The sequence below is a fragment of the Apaloderma vittatum genome, unplaced genomic scaffold (assembly GCF_000703405.1).
Source record: "Apaloderma vittatum isolate BGI_N311 unplaced genomic scaffold, ASM70340v1 scaffold30315, whole genome shotgun sequence".
Lineage (NCBI taxonomy): Eukaryota > Metazoa > Chordata > Aves > Trogoniformes > Trogonidae > Apaloderma > Apaloderma vittatum.
The window spans coordinates 1-15,925 of record NW_009715977.1 but is presented as its reverse complement, the minus strand read 5'-3'; the positions used below and the strand labels follow the sequence as shown (position 1 = coordinate 15,925).

Genomic DNA, 15,925 nt, shown 5'->3' with positions numbered 1-15,925 from the left:
TCCTTGTTTCTTCGTTGGGTTTGATGGTGTTTTGTCTGGAATGTCAATGAGAGCACTGGACAGAAGAGATTAATGTAGTCACATGGTTCGTTTGATAATGGGATTAACTCACTGTAACATATTGGCTTTGTCCTGCAGGGTCTTGTGCCTGCGTGCAGTTGATCTACTGACCTCCTTTGCAGGACTGTTGTCCCACCAGGTGACTGCTGCCTGAGCGCGTGTTGCTTACGCCTTTTCAGAGCTTCTGCAGTCCCATGGCCACGTACCTGGAGTTCATCCAGCAAAATGAGGAGCGTGATGGAGTGCGTTTCAGCTGGAACGTGTGGCCTTCCAGCAGGCTGGAGGCCACGAGGATGGTTGTTCCCCTGGCCTGTCTGCTGACCCCACTGAAGGAGCGTCTCGACCTGCCGCCTGTGCAGTATGAACCGGTGCTTTGTAGCAGGCCGACTTGCAAAGCGGTGCTCAACCCACTCTGGTATGAATTTCTCGGCTGAGGGTGTTAAGAGAGGGTGGATGGCGCCTACTTTTTATCTGAACTTCACTGTTTCCTTATTCCCCTTTTTCTCTGCCTGGTGTCTACTTGCCTTTTTCATTTAGATATAGTGGGTTTATTAAAATCCATATGTGCCTGATGAGCTACATTGGATGCCAGCATGTTACCAGAGCTGCCAGAACCAGAGGAGAGAGGAATGCCTTTGAGGAGGCTATTAAGGCAGAGATGATGTGGAAATGGCTAGTCTTCTTACCATCCCAGAGAACTTTGTGGTGAATGATGAAACTTAAACAAAGATGTTGATTAAACTGATATTGTTGTCTGAGCTATGATGCTCACATGACTTCCTTCTTTCTACATATCTTGCTGCTTATAGCTCAGCTCCAGTATGAGCATCAAGGTCTCCTTTGAAGTTTTACTGAGAATTTAGAGGAATAATCTTGGTCCTGAAATCATGTGATGATCATAGATACTCAGAGCATAGTGTTGAGGCTGAGAGAAGGAGGAAGTAAAATGAAACCGAACCCGTGAAGTGAGAATATGGCCGGGCTTTACTGCAGCAGCGGTTACCGGATGTTGTAACGGGCTGAGGAGAGTAAACTGGGGCAGGGAACAGCCTATTTGTTCAGTGTTTGTGCAGGACCTGGGTGAACAACTCCTGCTGCTCTGTGACCGGAGTACTTGGGTGCTACAGCTGCACAAACAATAAGATGACTGAGATTAGCCCGAATGTAGTGAAAGAATGATTAGTTCCCAAGTCTCTGTTTGCCAAAGGCACCTCCAGAGAGCTGTCAGTAGTCCATCACACTGACAAGCCTGGGAGTAGCAGGGCTGGATGAGCTAATGGACTTTATGGCAATAGAATGAGAGTCTGAATCCCTAAAACTCCTTCTTGTTCAAGTTGGAGTGTCTGATGCTCTGTTTTGTCCTCAGTGTTGTGAACTAATGTCAACAATTGTGAAGCTGCACTGTAAAGTTGTTCTATAGTTACATACTAACACCTCATCTTTCTCTTGCAGTCAAGTTGACTATCGTGCCAAGCTCTGGGCTTGTAACTTCTGTTTTCAGAGAAATCAGGTAAGTTGGAAAAAGCATCAGCCTTTTTATCTTCTTGGTAAATGTCTAATTGATGACCTCACCTGGCGAAGTAGGTTAAGCATAAATACCCCTTTTCTAGATTTCTTCCCTTGGCCTTCTACTCTTGCTGAACCTCAGACAGAGTGCTTGTTAATGGGTCTGTTTTACCTGACATCTTGTCTATTTTCAGTTCAGTTTTGCCAGTGATTTTACCAGCGTGCAGGCTGTAGGAAAGAGATAAAAATTGCTCTTTTGTCCCATGTGTTTCCGGTTTGTTTTTTGCGCTTGAGGTTTACTGTTCTTAACTAATAATGAAATTCATTACATTTGAGTAGCCTTTGCCATCAGAAACTGTCACGTGGCTCTATGAATTTCAGCTAACACATAGTGGCTGCTTTAGTTCCACCTTTTTTTTACACTGGATTGAGCAGCTGTCCATACTGCTGGCCACTTGTTGTCTGTGCTCTGGGAAACAGCAGTATGGGTCTCTTGCCATGCATTAATCAGGTTGGTGCAGTGGCAGCAAATAAAAAATTGAATAAGCACATGATAAGCAGGGCAGCCTCTGTACGGCAGAAGAGGGCCCTACATTTCTGTCCTGCAACTTCCTTGTCCTAATTTTTTTGTTCTCTTTTTCAGTTCCCTCCAGCATATGCAGGCATATCTGAAATGAATCAACCAGCAGAGCTTATGCCTCAGTTTTCAACAATTGAATATATAGTGCAGGTAAATGAATATTAGGCAAGTTTGAAGCCCATGGAACTGCCTTCTTTCAGACAGATTATGCATGCATTAGATTTACTTAAGATAATGCAAATAAATAATGTTTCTGCAGGGTGCTTAAGATAGGGCTCATTTTATTCCTCATCTGGAGGCATTATGAAGTGTCACCTGGCATATGCATATGCTTAGTAAATCCATCTCTTTCCACATTAGCGAGGTCCACAGACACCACTGATCTTCCTGTATGTTGTCGACACGTGCTTGGAAGAGGAGGACTTGCAGGCACTGAAGGAGTCCCTCCAGATGTCCCTAAGTCTGTTGCCTGCTGACGCCCTGGTGGGACTTATCACTTTCGGCAGGATGGTCCAGGTTCACGAGCTGAGCTGTGAAGGAATTTCCAAGAGCTACGTGTTTAGGGGCACAAAGGACCTGACAGCTAAGCAAATACAGGTATGTTTTGCCCTCTCTTGGGCCAGTGCCTTGTTCCTGTTAGCTGTGTTGACACCAGTGCTGGTCTTTCAAGCCCTGGACTCTTGCAGAGGAAGGAGGGTTCAGTGCTCTTAAGTGTTATCCTGTTTCACTACAGTATCTGTCTTGTCTTTTCACCTTTGTAAATTCCTTGGGAGCTTCTCCAAGATAAGATCTCGTGCATCTCACATAATGGACCTGTTGATTCATTCCTAATGGGAGTGCAAAGATTAATAATTTCGTGGATTTTAATATGTTTAATGCTACAGTGTTGCAGGCCTCAGAGTATATTGCTTGACAGCAAATAGTATGTTTAGTGTTTAAATACTCTCCTCTGCTTTCTCTTTACTATTCTCTAGGATATGCTTGGGCTTTCAAGGCCAGCTGTCCCCATGCAACAGGGAAGACCTCTTCACACTCCAGAGCAACCTGTTATTTCAAGCAGGTAAGCTGCACGAGCACAAGAGCAGAGCAGGGCAGGTGTTTTATACCCCTTGGAGGTCACGCTTCTAAACCTGGGTTTCCAAAGAAGAATCTTTGTAAGAAAATTTAAATGGCATTGTCTCGTCACAGTTACTTCCACCAAGTGAAACATATGGATGAGGATACATACTAGAGCTGCGGGCAGTGTATTAGACTTCTGTAGTATTTTGCTTTTGCGGTTGTGAAGATCTGTACTTGAAAAACACGGAGTTGCCATCTTAGGAAGCGTATAGCTCAGGACTTGTTTGGAGCAAGAGCCTGTCTTTTTGATTGACCAGACAATGAGGGCCCTGGTCTGTGCGTAACAGCCCTACATACCACCTCCTACCCCCTGACCCAGCAAGTCCCAAAAATGATTGACGGGCAAGCAGTGACCCCTGAACAGTAAAGCTGTATTTGCCTCCATTGAATACAGTTTTCTCTTCCTCAGCTCCTCTTTTTCAGTGGCACCTCTTGTGCATTTTGATAGGCTAAATTACCATTGAAGTTCTTTCCTATGCTTTATGTGACTTTGCCTTCTTGTCAGTTCCTGATGACTTGCTTTGATAATATATTTTTACTTTGGCCCCTTATCTTGGAAAGTTTGGGTGTAAGAAGGGAACATGCTACTTGACTTTTCACTTCTAATAATAATCTTGATGTGACTTTGCCTTCTTGTCAGTTCCTGATGTCTTGCTTTGATAATATATTTTCACTTTGGCCCCTTATCTTGGAAAGTTTGGATGTGAGAAGGGAACGTGCCACTTGACTTTTCACTTTTGATAATAATCTTAGTGCAATTTATGTGTGCCAGGAACAAAGAGGCTCTTTCTTCTCTAAATTTATGAACAGGAAGAACGTTTTGTTTGAAATTTTGCAGGTTTCTGCAGCCGGTACATAAGATTGACATGAATTTAACAGATCTGCTTGGAGAACTGCAAAGGGACCCGTGGCCAGTGACCCCGGGAACGAGGTTTTTTGCCTTTACGTTCCACTGGAGTAGCTCTTTCGATTGCTGTTGGCTTATTGGAGGTACTGTGAGTGCTGTTGTTTGAGATGAGCTGGTCAGAGTAAGCACCTGGCAGTCTTTGCTGAGATGTGTGCAGGTGTCAGTCCAGCGTGGTCAGTGGCTCAGTTACGTTGGGCTGCAGAGGTGCAATTTGTCTCCACTGATATTTGGCATGTATTAGCACCAGCTGGTGTGGAATGGGCTGGGAATTGACATTTAAATGATTAAATATGTAGGTGTTTAAAGGTCTCTGATTCCTGTGTCGCCATATGGAGGTGATATGATGCACTGGGTTTATCTGAGGGTCATCTAAGATGTAAGTAAAAAGAACAGAGACTGCCTGTTGCCTGTTATGAAGACATGAAGCTTAACGTCGCTTGAGTCTAAACCTGAGAGTGCTGTGACTGTGAGGAAATGCGTCACTATTTATCGGGGAGGCCTCTACCAGACACAGGTCCCTAATGAGACTGCAGAACAGTGGCAGTGTCATTCTCTAAAGAAGGCGTTCTCTAAAGAAGGGATCGTTGCTGTTTAATCAGTCTCTCATTTTTTTCTCCTTCCCCCCTCTGCCTCTGATAGAAGCTTTTATTTTTATTTTAGGGCACATTTCCAAACACAGGGGCCAGAATAATGCTGTTTACTGGTGGGCCACCAACACAGGGACCAGGCATGGTGGTGGGAGATGAACTGAAAACACCCATTCGTTCTTGGCACGACATAGAGAAGGACAACGCAAGGTTCATGAAGAAGGCCACCAAAGTAGGTGCTAGTGCCTGCTGGGTGTTTTTAAAAACAAGAACTGAATATTGTATGAGAACAGTGTACGGGGGGAAAGGACATAACCCGAGCCTACGTACAACTGCTATGTTGACCGCTGCCCAGTGTCCTTCCCCAAGGAACAAACATATTCTATTCTCTCTGTGTGGGAACAGTATGTCCAGACATTTGCATCGTTGTCCCTGATGTGCCTGAGCCTTTTGTGTACATTACATTGTGAGAATTGTCAAGGAAAAGACAAAAACAACTTCCTAGTTATTTCTCCAGCATGGTCTTGTGCCTTCTTGGTGAAAGAAATATTTTACTGTCGTTTCTTAGTTGATGGTGAGTGGAGAGTTTGCTCATCAGCATCATCATATCTCCTTCTGGGGGGAAGAAAACATGTTTTCCAAGAATTGGTCACTTGCAGAACGCCGCCTTTATCTTCTTGACATACAAAATGACAAAATAGTAAAAATGTCAGACATGAAAGGTACCTGTCGGCTTAGAGAAAGCAGTGTGACACCTGTTCTCTTAACTATCACCTGGAAACCTGTGAGTTTCCAAGAAATTACCACAGGCAAAGATGCTGTGCAATTCATGGACTCTGTATTTGTAACATGCAAGTCCAGCTCCTCCAAGTGCAAACATCCTAGGAGGGAGCAGCGTGCTCCAGCAGAGCAGTAAGAGCAAACAGCTGCTTAATTGCCACAGCACCAGTAATTGCTTCATTTATACCTTGGGTTTCATGTCTTGACCTCAGCTGGAGAGAGGTAGAAAAATTGCCCATTGTGGCACCCTGAACCCCGTGTTTGTTTTCCCCAGCACTACGAGACTCTGGCTAATCGCACCGCTGCCAATGGGCATTGCATCGACATCTATGCCTGCGCCCTGGATCAGACTGGACTGCTCGAGATGAAGTGTTGTGCAAACCTCACTGGGTATGTTCATAGCAGGAGAGCACAAAGTTGGCACCTCTATGTGTTTTTTGGGATTTTTTTTAAGAGGGAGAACAGTTTAGAAAAGTTTGCTCTCAGGGTAAAAGGGTGAGCTTTTTATCATTTTATTCTAAAGGATGGTTTGAATTTGCCAGGATTTATATGGCAAACCTCACCTGATCCCAGTCCCCATTTCTGAAGTCTCAAAACAGCATGTGAATTAGCACTGCTGGTAGAAAACTCGATGTCCTGCCTTGAGAAAGGTATTTCTAAAGCATGGTGCAACGTGACTTTTGCAAATGCCTTCCGCCTCCTTGGGAGATAGCAAGTAACATTTCCAGAATTTATGGGACAGAGATGTCACGCTTTGTGTTGTGTGCATGACTGAACTGCCATCGGAAGAGCAGACCATCAGGCATGGTGGGTAGAAGCTTTCCTTGTGTAGGCCAGATTTTCTTTGCTTAACAGCTCACCTGTGCTTTCTCCAGGGATTCTTGGCTTCCCCGGATCTAGTTTTAAGTGGCATCTCTAAGGGCTAAATATCTGTGTTGCATATTGCTGGAAACGTTAGCATCTCCGTGAGGAAGGCTGTGTGCTAAACCGGGCCTTTTGGGGATTCAGCGTGTCTTACTGGCTCCTTAAAATCTGCTGTGTATAGGGAGTCAAAGGATGGTTTGAGTAAATGGAGAGTATTTCTAAATAATCATGTAAATGCTCAGTGAGCAGGAGAGAGATGGTGTGACCCTCTGGCTGCGTTCCTGAGCTCCATCTGATCAGGTCTGAGTTTACCGAGGCACTTAGGGGAGGCACAGCACGGACCCCTGCACCCGTCCTTGTGCTGCAGTGGTGCAGCCACCCTGTCAGTAGGGTGGGTGGTTCCAGCCCTGCTCAGGCAAAGCAAGCTGAGCAGGGCTCTTCCCCAAGCTCAGCTGTTTCTGACTGATGGAACGTGAGCATTTTTAGAGCAGTTAAAGGGATGGCAAAGGTGGAGCATTAACTTGTCTGGCTTTGGAGGAGGCATTTGTGAATCTGCATTCCCTGATGTGAATTCTGCCTATACAAAGGCATGCTTTAAAACAGTTTCTGCATGTGTTTGCAGGCATGAGAGTTGGAGGGATGTACCCTTTGTGCTTTATTTCTAGTTTTCAGTTGCTTCAGTTCCCCTGTGTATCGTTTTCTCTTTCACAGAGGACACATGGTGATGGGAGACTCCTTCAACACTTCTCTCTTCAAGCAGACCTTCCAGCGGGTATTTAACAAAGGGTTCAACGGGGAATTTCGGATGGCTTTTGGTGCAACTTTGGATGTGAAGGTGAGAGATTGGTTTTGGTGGGTGATGTTACCTGGGAAATGTCAGTGCTGTTCATTCTGAAGAGTATTTAAGTGTCTGGGGTGTAGAAAATGTTTGAGGTCTGCCGTAGTGCCTGTTTTGGAGAAGCACTGTACTGGAGTGAGTGGAGGGATTTTGTTTGGTTTTTTTAAGCTTATTAAGTTTGTGTTTGTTTTTTTCTTTTTAAAAAAAACACACCCAAAAAGCAGCCGAGCTCAGCCTCTCCTCACTCAGCAAGGAACACTTCATACTCTGTCCAGGTCACTATAAATATGTCTACATTATTGAAACACGACTGTGTAGATTCTCTTATGTTCACTAATTGTAGCGGTAGGTGATCTGGGAAAGATCAAGCATCAAGAGATGCTTTCTCTGACAGTTGTATGTATGCGTCATCTGATCAAAGCTGAGCAACTGATTTAATCTGTATGGAGGTTAGTCTTTGTGTAAGTTTAGTCTTTGGCTGGCTTGATTTAAAAAAAACACAACACAACAAACAACAAACAACTTTTTTTTTTTTTGCCTTATTCTAGACCTCTAGGGAGCTGAAAATTGCAGGAGCTATTGGACCGTGCATATCCCTGAATGCTAAAGGGCTGTGTGTCTCTGAAAACGTAAGTTTCTGACATGGAAAAATCTTTATTAAAGAAGTAAATAAACAGTGCAAAGTTTCTGTCTAGATGTACAGCTCAACTAGAATGTCAGAGTTTAAAGGCGAACAGTGGGGAAACATCCCTAGGGAAAAACAGTTTTTCCTAGACTAATTTCTTGCCCTGTAAGGCTTTATTTTAACTCTATGGCCTTCAGTAACTTCATTCACACCCAAAAGCTAAGAAATCTAGAAGGCCTGCCATAACTTGTACCTCTGATCAGAATTTAATGTAAGCTTGCCTTACCTGCTGCTAGAGAAAAAAAGTTTTGGGGTTTGGTTTTTTTTTTTGATTCTGTGCAGGAGCTTGGAATTGGAGGAACGTCTCAATGGAAAATTTGTAGTCTGGATCCCAGCACAACACTGGCCATTTATTTTGAAGTGGTAAATCAGGTCAGTCTTGGCTTCTGTTTTTTCTGTCTTTGTGTTTTTCACACACCAAACTATTTGTTTGAAACTGCAGTGACATCCTCTGTGTTGCAGATGGATGATTACAGAGCAACCAAGTGCTTTGTGCCAAAGAAATAGCCTGAGAGGTTGTTTTCATATGCATAAATTGAGTAATATTTTTGTTCTGTACAAAACCTGCCTCCTTTCCTTGCCTTCTTCCTTTGGTATTTATTTAACAAAGAAGAAACTGTATTTTTGCAAGTAGGTGCTGTGGAGAATGAAAGTATAAATACTTTCAAATTCTTGAAACATTGGTCCTCCAAGTTGTAATAACTTGATGGCTCGGAAGTAACTTCTGGCTGGGAAAGTTTCTGAGCATAGAATCATAGAATCCTAGAATGATTTGGGTTAGAAGGGACCTTGAAGATCGTCTAGTTCCAACTCCCTGCCATGGGCAGGGACACCTCTCACTAGAGCAGGTTGCTCAAAGTCCTGTCCAGCCTGGTCTGTGTGGCAGCAAGAAGCTAGGAAAGCTACCCCAAAGGATTTCTATTCTCTGTGTGTGTGTCTCTCTGTCTTCTCTCCTGTGTGGGCTTGTTACTGTTGGGAAGAGGATGGCGGACTCGCAGGACCTTTGCTTAGACCTCCTACTGCTGTTCTTCAGTTCATTGCTGTAGAGATGATTAGTTGCTGCCATCCTTTAAGGGAACGAGCTGAGGGTGGTGAGACCCTGGCACAGGTTGCCCAGAGAGGAGGTGGAAGCCCCATCCCTGGAAGTGTTCCAGGCCAGGCTGGATGGGGCTCCGGGCGGGGAATGTCCCTGCCCATGGCAGGGGGGGTGGAACTAGATGATCTTTAAGGTCCCTTCCGACCCTGACAGTTCTATGATTCTATGATGCTGAGTGTCATGCCCTAAATTAAATGGGCTCAGCACCACGTGACTGCTGGAAGACGCAGCACTAACAGACATGTCTCTCTTCTCTGGTCCATCTCTAGCTTGTGCTTAAGTCTGCGATTGCCCAAATGATGCCCCGGAGTTCTCTGTAGCACGCAGACTTACGGAAGCAGCAGCCCGTTTTAAAGGTTTCCCTTGTTTCATTTACAGCACAACGCGCCGATACCTCAGGGCGGCAGAGGGGCAGTGCAGTTTGTCACTCAGTATCAACACTCCAGTACGCAGAAACGCATTCGTGTCACCACCGTAGCCAGGAAGTGAGTATCTCATGCCGGCCGTTTGGCAGGATGGCAGAAACTGAAGCCGCAGCCTGTGCTGGAATTTTCTTCGCTTTTTGTTGTGTGCGTGGGGTGCAGAGCGTTTGGCACAGGGAGGGTGAATCTGGTTTGGAGGTAAATGGGCGTAGCACTAACCCTTTCCTAACCCTGCAGCTGGGCAGACGCACAGAGTCAGCTCCAGCACATAGAAGCTGCATTTGACCAGGAAGCAGCTGCTGTGCTGATGGCACGACTGGGAGTGTACAGAGCGGAATCTGAGGAGGGACCTGACGTTCTGCGATGGCTGGACAGACAGCTCATCAGGCTGGTAAGACCAACAGACTGTGGTTGAGTGCGTTCTTGAGTTCAGTAAAACCTGGAAATGAAAACAGCATTCTTTTTTTCCTGGTTGATGCTTCTTGTTTTCAGTGATGCAGCTGGTGAAATGCCAATCTGCTGCTGCTCCAGGACTAGGTAGAGTTGCTGCAGAACTGTTTCGTAGCGTAGAAAGCACCTTCGATATAACGTTGTATCCCTGATAAAATGGAAGAAGAAATTGGGGACTACTAGAAGCACTATTTCTTTCATTCTTAGATAATTCTTAGATAATTTTAATTCTGGATTTTATAAATATGTATATATAAAAATAGACTGATCAGATTCTTATTTCAGTAAAATATGGAAACCACTGACTTAGAAGTAGCCTGTAAATTGTATAGTACCTGTTATTGTCACATTCGTGCCTTGGTTGCTGTTTGAAAATGACCAAAAGAACACCCTGCAAAAAAAGCGCAGCGTTAATTCTAAAAAAAAATAAAAAGGAAAAAAGTAGAAAAAAGAGAGAGAGAAGTAACCAAAGTATTCGTTTTGCTTCCAACAGTGTCAGAAATTTGGACAATACAACAAAGATGATCCAAACTCCTTCAGATTGTCAGAATCATTTTCTTTGTATCCCCAGGTAAGAACTTCCATTTCCCACAGCTGTGGGAAAAATGTGAAAGGGTGAGAGAGAGTGGTGATAAAATGCCTTGTACCATTCATCAGATTCAAGAGAGAGGGAACAAATACTTTTTAAATTTAGTAAGGTGCTCCTGTAGTTTAGCGGTGCTGCAAATGACTGATAAGGGAAGAACTCTGAGGAGTTAATAAGGGGTAGACTTTTTTCCCCCCAGAATTTGCTGTTTGGGAAGACTGGACTCGGGCACAGAATTTTTGGCAACTTGCTGACATTGCTGTTCTCACTCATCTTTCTGGTGCAGTTCATGTTCCACCTGCGACGCTCCCCGTTCCTGCAGGTCTTCAATAACAGTCCAGACGAATCTTCTTATTACCGTCACCACTTTGCTAGGCAAGATCTGACCCAGTCCCTCATTATGATCCAGCCCATCCTTTATGCTTATTCTTTCCATGGACCTCCTGAGGTGAGTCCCTGTTTAAGAGGAAGAGGGAGATCAATCCAAAATAACAAGTAACACTTTTTCAGCAAAAAGACTGCTATATGTATTTTTTCTTTCATCAAGGTAGTTATTAAAGGATGAGATGGGGCAATGTAAGTATCACTTCTGCTTCTCTTTCGGAGGCTGCTGTCTCTACTGCATAAGTCAGCAAGCCTCAGCCCTTCCAGATCATCATCTCCCACCAGCTGCTTGCTTTCATTTTTTTTGTGCAGCAGTGTTTAACTATGTGCAAGTATTCAATGTACAGAGATGGGATTCCCTTACGCTCACAGCTTCCTTGAAAGGAGTGTGTCTGGCAAGAAAGAAACACAGGAGCTGCTGTAGTAACACTTTGAAACCTTCTTGGCAGCATTTGCCAGAGCTCACGTATTATTCTTGAGATGCTTCGTGTTCGAGATCATTTCAGATTAAACCTGGATAGCCACAGAAATGGCGCTCTCATGTCCTGTGCTTTGTACAGCAGCTGATAACCTGCTGCTCGACGCTGCAGGAGGCTGATGGCGCTCATGCTGTCACGCGTGGAGTAGCTGTGCGTGGAGGCGCAGGGCTGGGCACGCTTTTCAGGCGACTGTGAAGGTTAATACAGTTGTGAGGGCTCAGTGGTGCCTGACTTTCTTTTGTCTTTTCCACAGCCAGTGCTCTTGGACAGCAGCAGTATCCTTCCTGATAGAATCCTACTGATGGATACTTTCTTCCAGATAGTTATCTACCTTGGTGAGGTAAAGTGAAATACATTCTCCTTCTCTCCTCCTGCTATGTGTCGCCATTATTATAAACTAAGCTGCTTGTGAAGTGCACACGAGCAGGATGACATTGTATACATGCTGTCACCATGAATACAATTTCCCTGCTGTCCAAGTTTGAAAAAAAATCCTAGTGGAGTTGCTAAGAATGTGTTCTGCACTGAGTAACAGCTGTCATGTTAGCTGGGTAATGAAGGTGGTCCCTTACTGTGCCTGGAAAAGGCTGGAGAAACTTGAACGTAAGCAGGGCAGAGAGCTGTCGTTTGATTTTCAGGGATGTGATGTATTAGGTTGCTGGGTTTTGATGCTTAAATGCTGCTGCTCTTAAAGAATCCAGTTACAATTTTTTTCCATTTTTTGCTTTTAATGACTGGATGTTTTTGAGAGCTGCTCCCATATTCCTTCCATTGTGACTGAGGTAAGTGCTTAGGCTCTGGCTCTTTCTAAACATCAAGATTTTTGCCAGGATCCAAAGCCTTGGCATTCTGGTGCCTCTTCACTATGCAGACCTGCAGATCGGTATTTCAGTCCTGTCAGGTTTCATATAATAGAAACATCTCGTATTCTAAAGTAGTTACAAGGTAAGGGATGAAGAGGAAGCTGGCATTCCACTTCTTTCTCCAAAAATCTCCTTATTCTTTGACGCTTCTGCTTCTTTTTTCTCTCCCCTAGTATCCTTAATAGTCCTGCTTGGGGAGCGGCCCTCATCCAGTTTCTTCTACCCAAGCATGGCATCAGATTGGAGTAGCTGAAATAAAGCCATCTTGGTTTGTGGTCAAACATTCCTGTTAGTGAGAACTTTTTGAAAGGCATTTTAACTCTTCCCTTTGTTTTTGAACTAAGATATTCCATTTAGAATGATATTAGAATGCTTGAAGTTTGATGTGATAGCTTGTGGTGGCAGCTCCATTATTAGCTCCCGACCTCACTCCACATAGGAAATGTTCCCTTTGAGAGAAGTGAGCGGGGATGCCTGATTGACATGAACAGGAGTTGAATGCTTGAGTCAACAATGACATTAAATCTTCCAGAGTTACCTTAAACAGTTTCTACCTACTGTTGCAGAGCAAGACACTCAGCAAAATTTTGAAAAAGGAAGAGCCAAGCATGTGACCTTCCTGTGTATAGAACAATTGATAGGTACATGAGGTTAGGTACCTTGAAAATACTGTACGCAACGGCTGCTTAATTTAAGACCATGTCAGGTCCAAAATATCAGGGATTTTATAAATGCTTTATGTTTCTCTGCTGGCGCAGGCTCAGACGTAAAGGCTTGAAGATCACTTTGAACAAATTGCTCTCGCACTGCACAGACTGCTGCCAGCTTTTGTGCCGAGTGCCTGTTACTTACGTTTGGGGACAGAAATTAAATAATGTTATTGCCGGAGTAGTGAAAGCATGCATTTCCCCTGTGAACAGAAGTACGTGGAACATTCTGCTACTTTGAGACGTGCAAGTTAAAAACAGGAGGCTTGTAGCCATCTCTGCTGTATTTTCATTTTCTCCCTGTCCCATCAACAGACTATTGCACAGTGGCAGAAAGCTGGTTACCAAGACATGCCTGAATACGAAAACTTCAAGCACCTGCTGCAAGCCCCACTGGATGATGCCCAGGAAATCTTGCAGACTAGATTCCCGATGCCGCGTTATATCCACACGGAACATGGGGGCAGTCAGGTAAGGAGGTTTATAGGGGAACTCTTTCTGTTGTTGAAAATGAAACAAATAGCTGTCTTTCTGCTTTACTAAAGGGATGGTTCTGTAAGTTAAATACAGTGGTAATTCAGCTCTTCAAAGTACAGAGCTTGCATACTTTCTCATTAGCTTTTGCTACAACTTTGTCTTTTAATAAGCCAGTCACTTGCTGGATTTTTGAAATCTGAGGATGGAAAAAAAAACCAAACCCAGAAAGAAGTCATCTTAAATATCTTCTATTCCCCAAAGGAAAGAAATGATTTGGTTATGTATCTAAACTTACCCAAGGCAAGGAGTGAAGTCAGCTTTCTAGGACAGTGAGTTATGTTGAACGACTGACAATCCGTTCCTTACTTCTGTAATGCTGAATGAGGATATAAAACATTTTGTTCCTGGTTTTGCTCTTCCTGGGATTGCAGTTGTATTGTGCTTGTCTGTGCCTGGCTCGTTAGTAGCAGCAAAGAGGCCAGAATTAATGCTCCAAAGCCAAGGTTTGGTATTAATTTCTGATGTGACCATGTTACACCGGTTCTCCACTGACCTCTTCTCTGAAGCTGCCCTGCCCAGCGAGTGCCGAGCACCCTGTGACCCATGGAGACAAGTTGTCTGTGGAGCTGGGCCATTCCAGACTTGAAACCTGGTTTTAAGTTAAATTAGTACCTTGCTTGCAAAAGCAGAGATACTTCACTAGTCAGGTATCCGAGGTGGTAAGAAGTCTCGAGGGAGTTGACTGGTTTGTCGTTTTGCATAAATACTTCTGTAATGTTTTGTCTTAACAGGCCCGGTTCCTCTTGTCTAAAGTGAACCCTTCTCAGACCCACAATAACCTCTACGCTTGGGGACAGGTAAGCAGTGGAAGTGCTGCTCACGTTTGGGAATATGCTGTAAAATGTACATTTACACGTTTGCCACGCAGTAGCCATCCTGTTTCACCACACGGCCACAAACCGAGCAGGTTATGCGTGTCCTCTGCTTCTTACCTAAGAGTTTTTTGTGGACATATGAGACTGGATTCGAAAAATCCTACAGTGCTTTGCAGTGCAAGGAAACAAGGTTATTTCTGTGTACTAAAGCTCTCATAATGGAATTACCAGCTGAGAGTGCAGTAATTGTAGCATTTTGAGAGGCACAACTGATTTATTAGATTTGTCTCGGAAGCTCAGGCAGGTTAGATTTTATTCTGCCTGCTTATTCTAGTCCATGGTTGTTGACAAGATAAACACTACTGGTGGGGAACACTAGATGATAAGATTAAGCCAGGATGGCTCAATTCATATTCCTGTTCTTGTACTGAATCTCCCCGAATTTTCAGCAAAATCCATTTGACTTTGGGACTTTTTCTCAGCGGATCTAAGGAATGGCTGTTCCAAATAGAGGTGCTGCCCCAACAGCTCAGTACCACAGCAGCTAGATGGCAGGAGAAGAGTGGTCTCCACAAGCTCTTGGCCCCTTTGATCTCACCTACAGATGGGGCACAGGCAGACCAGGAGAAGTTTCTGTGGTGGCTGCTTTTGAAGGAATCAGCTAGTGTGACATAGACCTAATTTATCTGAGAACACTAGATTTTAATATCCTCTTTCTTTACCTTGTTTGTGTAGCGCTTTGGGCAGCAAAATGCTTAATGCTTTGGAAAGAAGAGACTTCATTTTTTTCCAGAAGTTCAGGTTGCAGTAGAGGATAGAGTCAGTGCTGTTGCCAAGGAGTGGCATCTGTCCACTATGTATCTGTCCTTTGCAGGAAAAAAGGCAATTAATTCAGTGTGCTGACATCTGATATGCTTTCAGTTAGTCCCTGGTGTTACCACCACCATTTTTAAGCTCATTATTTTTCTGCAGGAATCAGGAGCTCCAATCCTGACGGATGACGTTAGCCTCCAGGTATTCATGGACCATCTGAAGAAGCTGGCAGTTTCAAGCGCGTCGTGACTTTAATCAAACGGAAAAGCAAGAGCAGAGCAGTTGCCTAGATCCTGCGGATGTTGGAAGCAGAGCAATTTAGATTTCCTTCTTTCTCTGTTAGACTAAGGTTTTTATGTATCACATGAAATAAATATTTCAGTGAGAGTTTTTTACTTGGACCTTCTAGATATTTGTATTCCATTTTGTCTACATTCTGTCTCATTTTTAATACATTGTAATTAGAGCTAAAGCATTGTTTTAGCCAGTATAGATTTGAACAGTCTTTGGCTTAATTGCTAATGCTGTGTGTGCTCTTAAAAGGTGACTTTTAGTCACCAGGGACCACTAATGAAAAATCAAACCGGATCAGAGCATTACTGTAGAGCTGTCCCCAGTTCAGCTGTGGGGGCCGTAGGCTTGACCTGGCCCCTTTTCATTTCTGAAGAGGGCACGGACCCGCTCTGGCAAATCCTTTTGGCCGCTGTCACCCAGCCGCCATCCTCGGGCACACAAATCTGTTTCTTCAGGGCGAGTCAGGTGCTTCTAAGGGTAAGGGGGGGCAGGACAAGTACGAGGCGCTGGAGAACGCTTTGACAGACCAGCCCTGCTCCGCGCTGCCTCTTGG

The 15,925-nt window shown here is 44.2% G+C and overlaps 1 protein-coding gene across 1 annotated transcript; it reads left to right on the top strand.

Moving 5' to 3' along the window:
• Positions 1 to 242: 242 nt before the first annotated feature.
• On the top strand, positions 243 to 15,486 carry SEC23B (Sec23 homolog B (S. cerevisiae)). Its single transcript, XM_009869362.1, is given in 20 exon segments — positions 243 to 475; positions 1,513 to 1,570; positions 2,210 to 2,296; positions 2,507 to 2,743; positions 3,121 to 3,206; positions 4,104 to 4,203; positions 4,205 to 4,255; positions 4,833 to 4,991; positions 5,814 to 5,929; positions 7,115 to 7,238; positions 7,790 to 7,870; positions 8,209 to 8,298; positions 9,401 to 9,507; positions 9,682 to 9,835; positions 10,388 to 10,465; positions 10,767 to 10,928; positions 11,597 to 11,683; positions 13,229 to 13,384; positions 14,182 to 14,247; positions 15,238 to 15,486. Coding segments are annotated over 20 exon segments (2,310 nt in total). The 5' UTR covers positions 243 to 254; the 3' UTR covers positions 15,328 to 15,486.
• Positions 15,487 to 15,925: the final 439 nt, after the last annotated feature.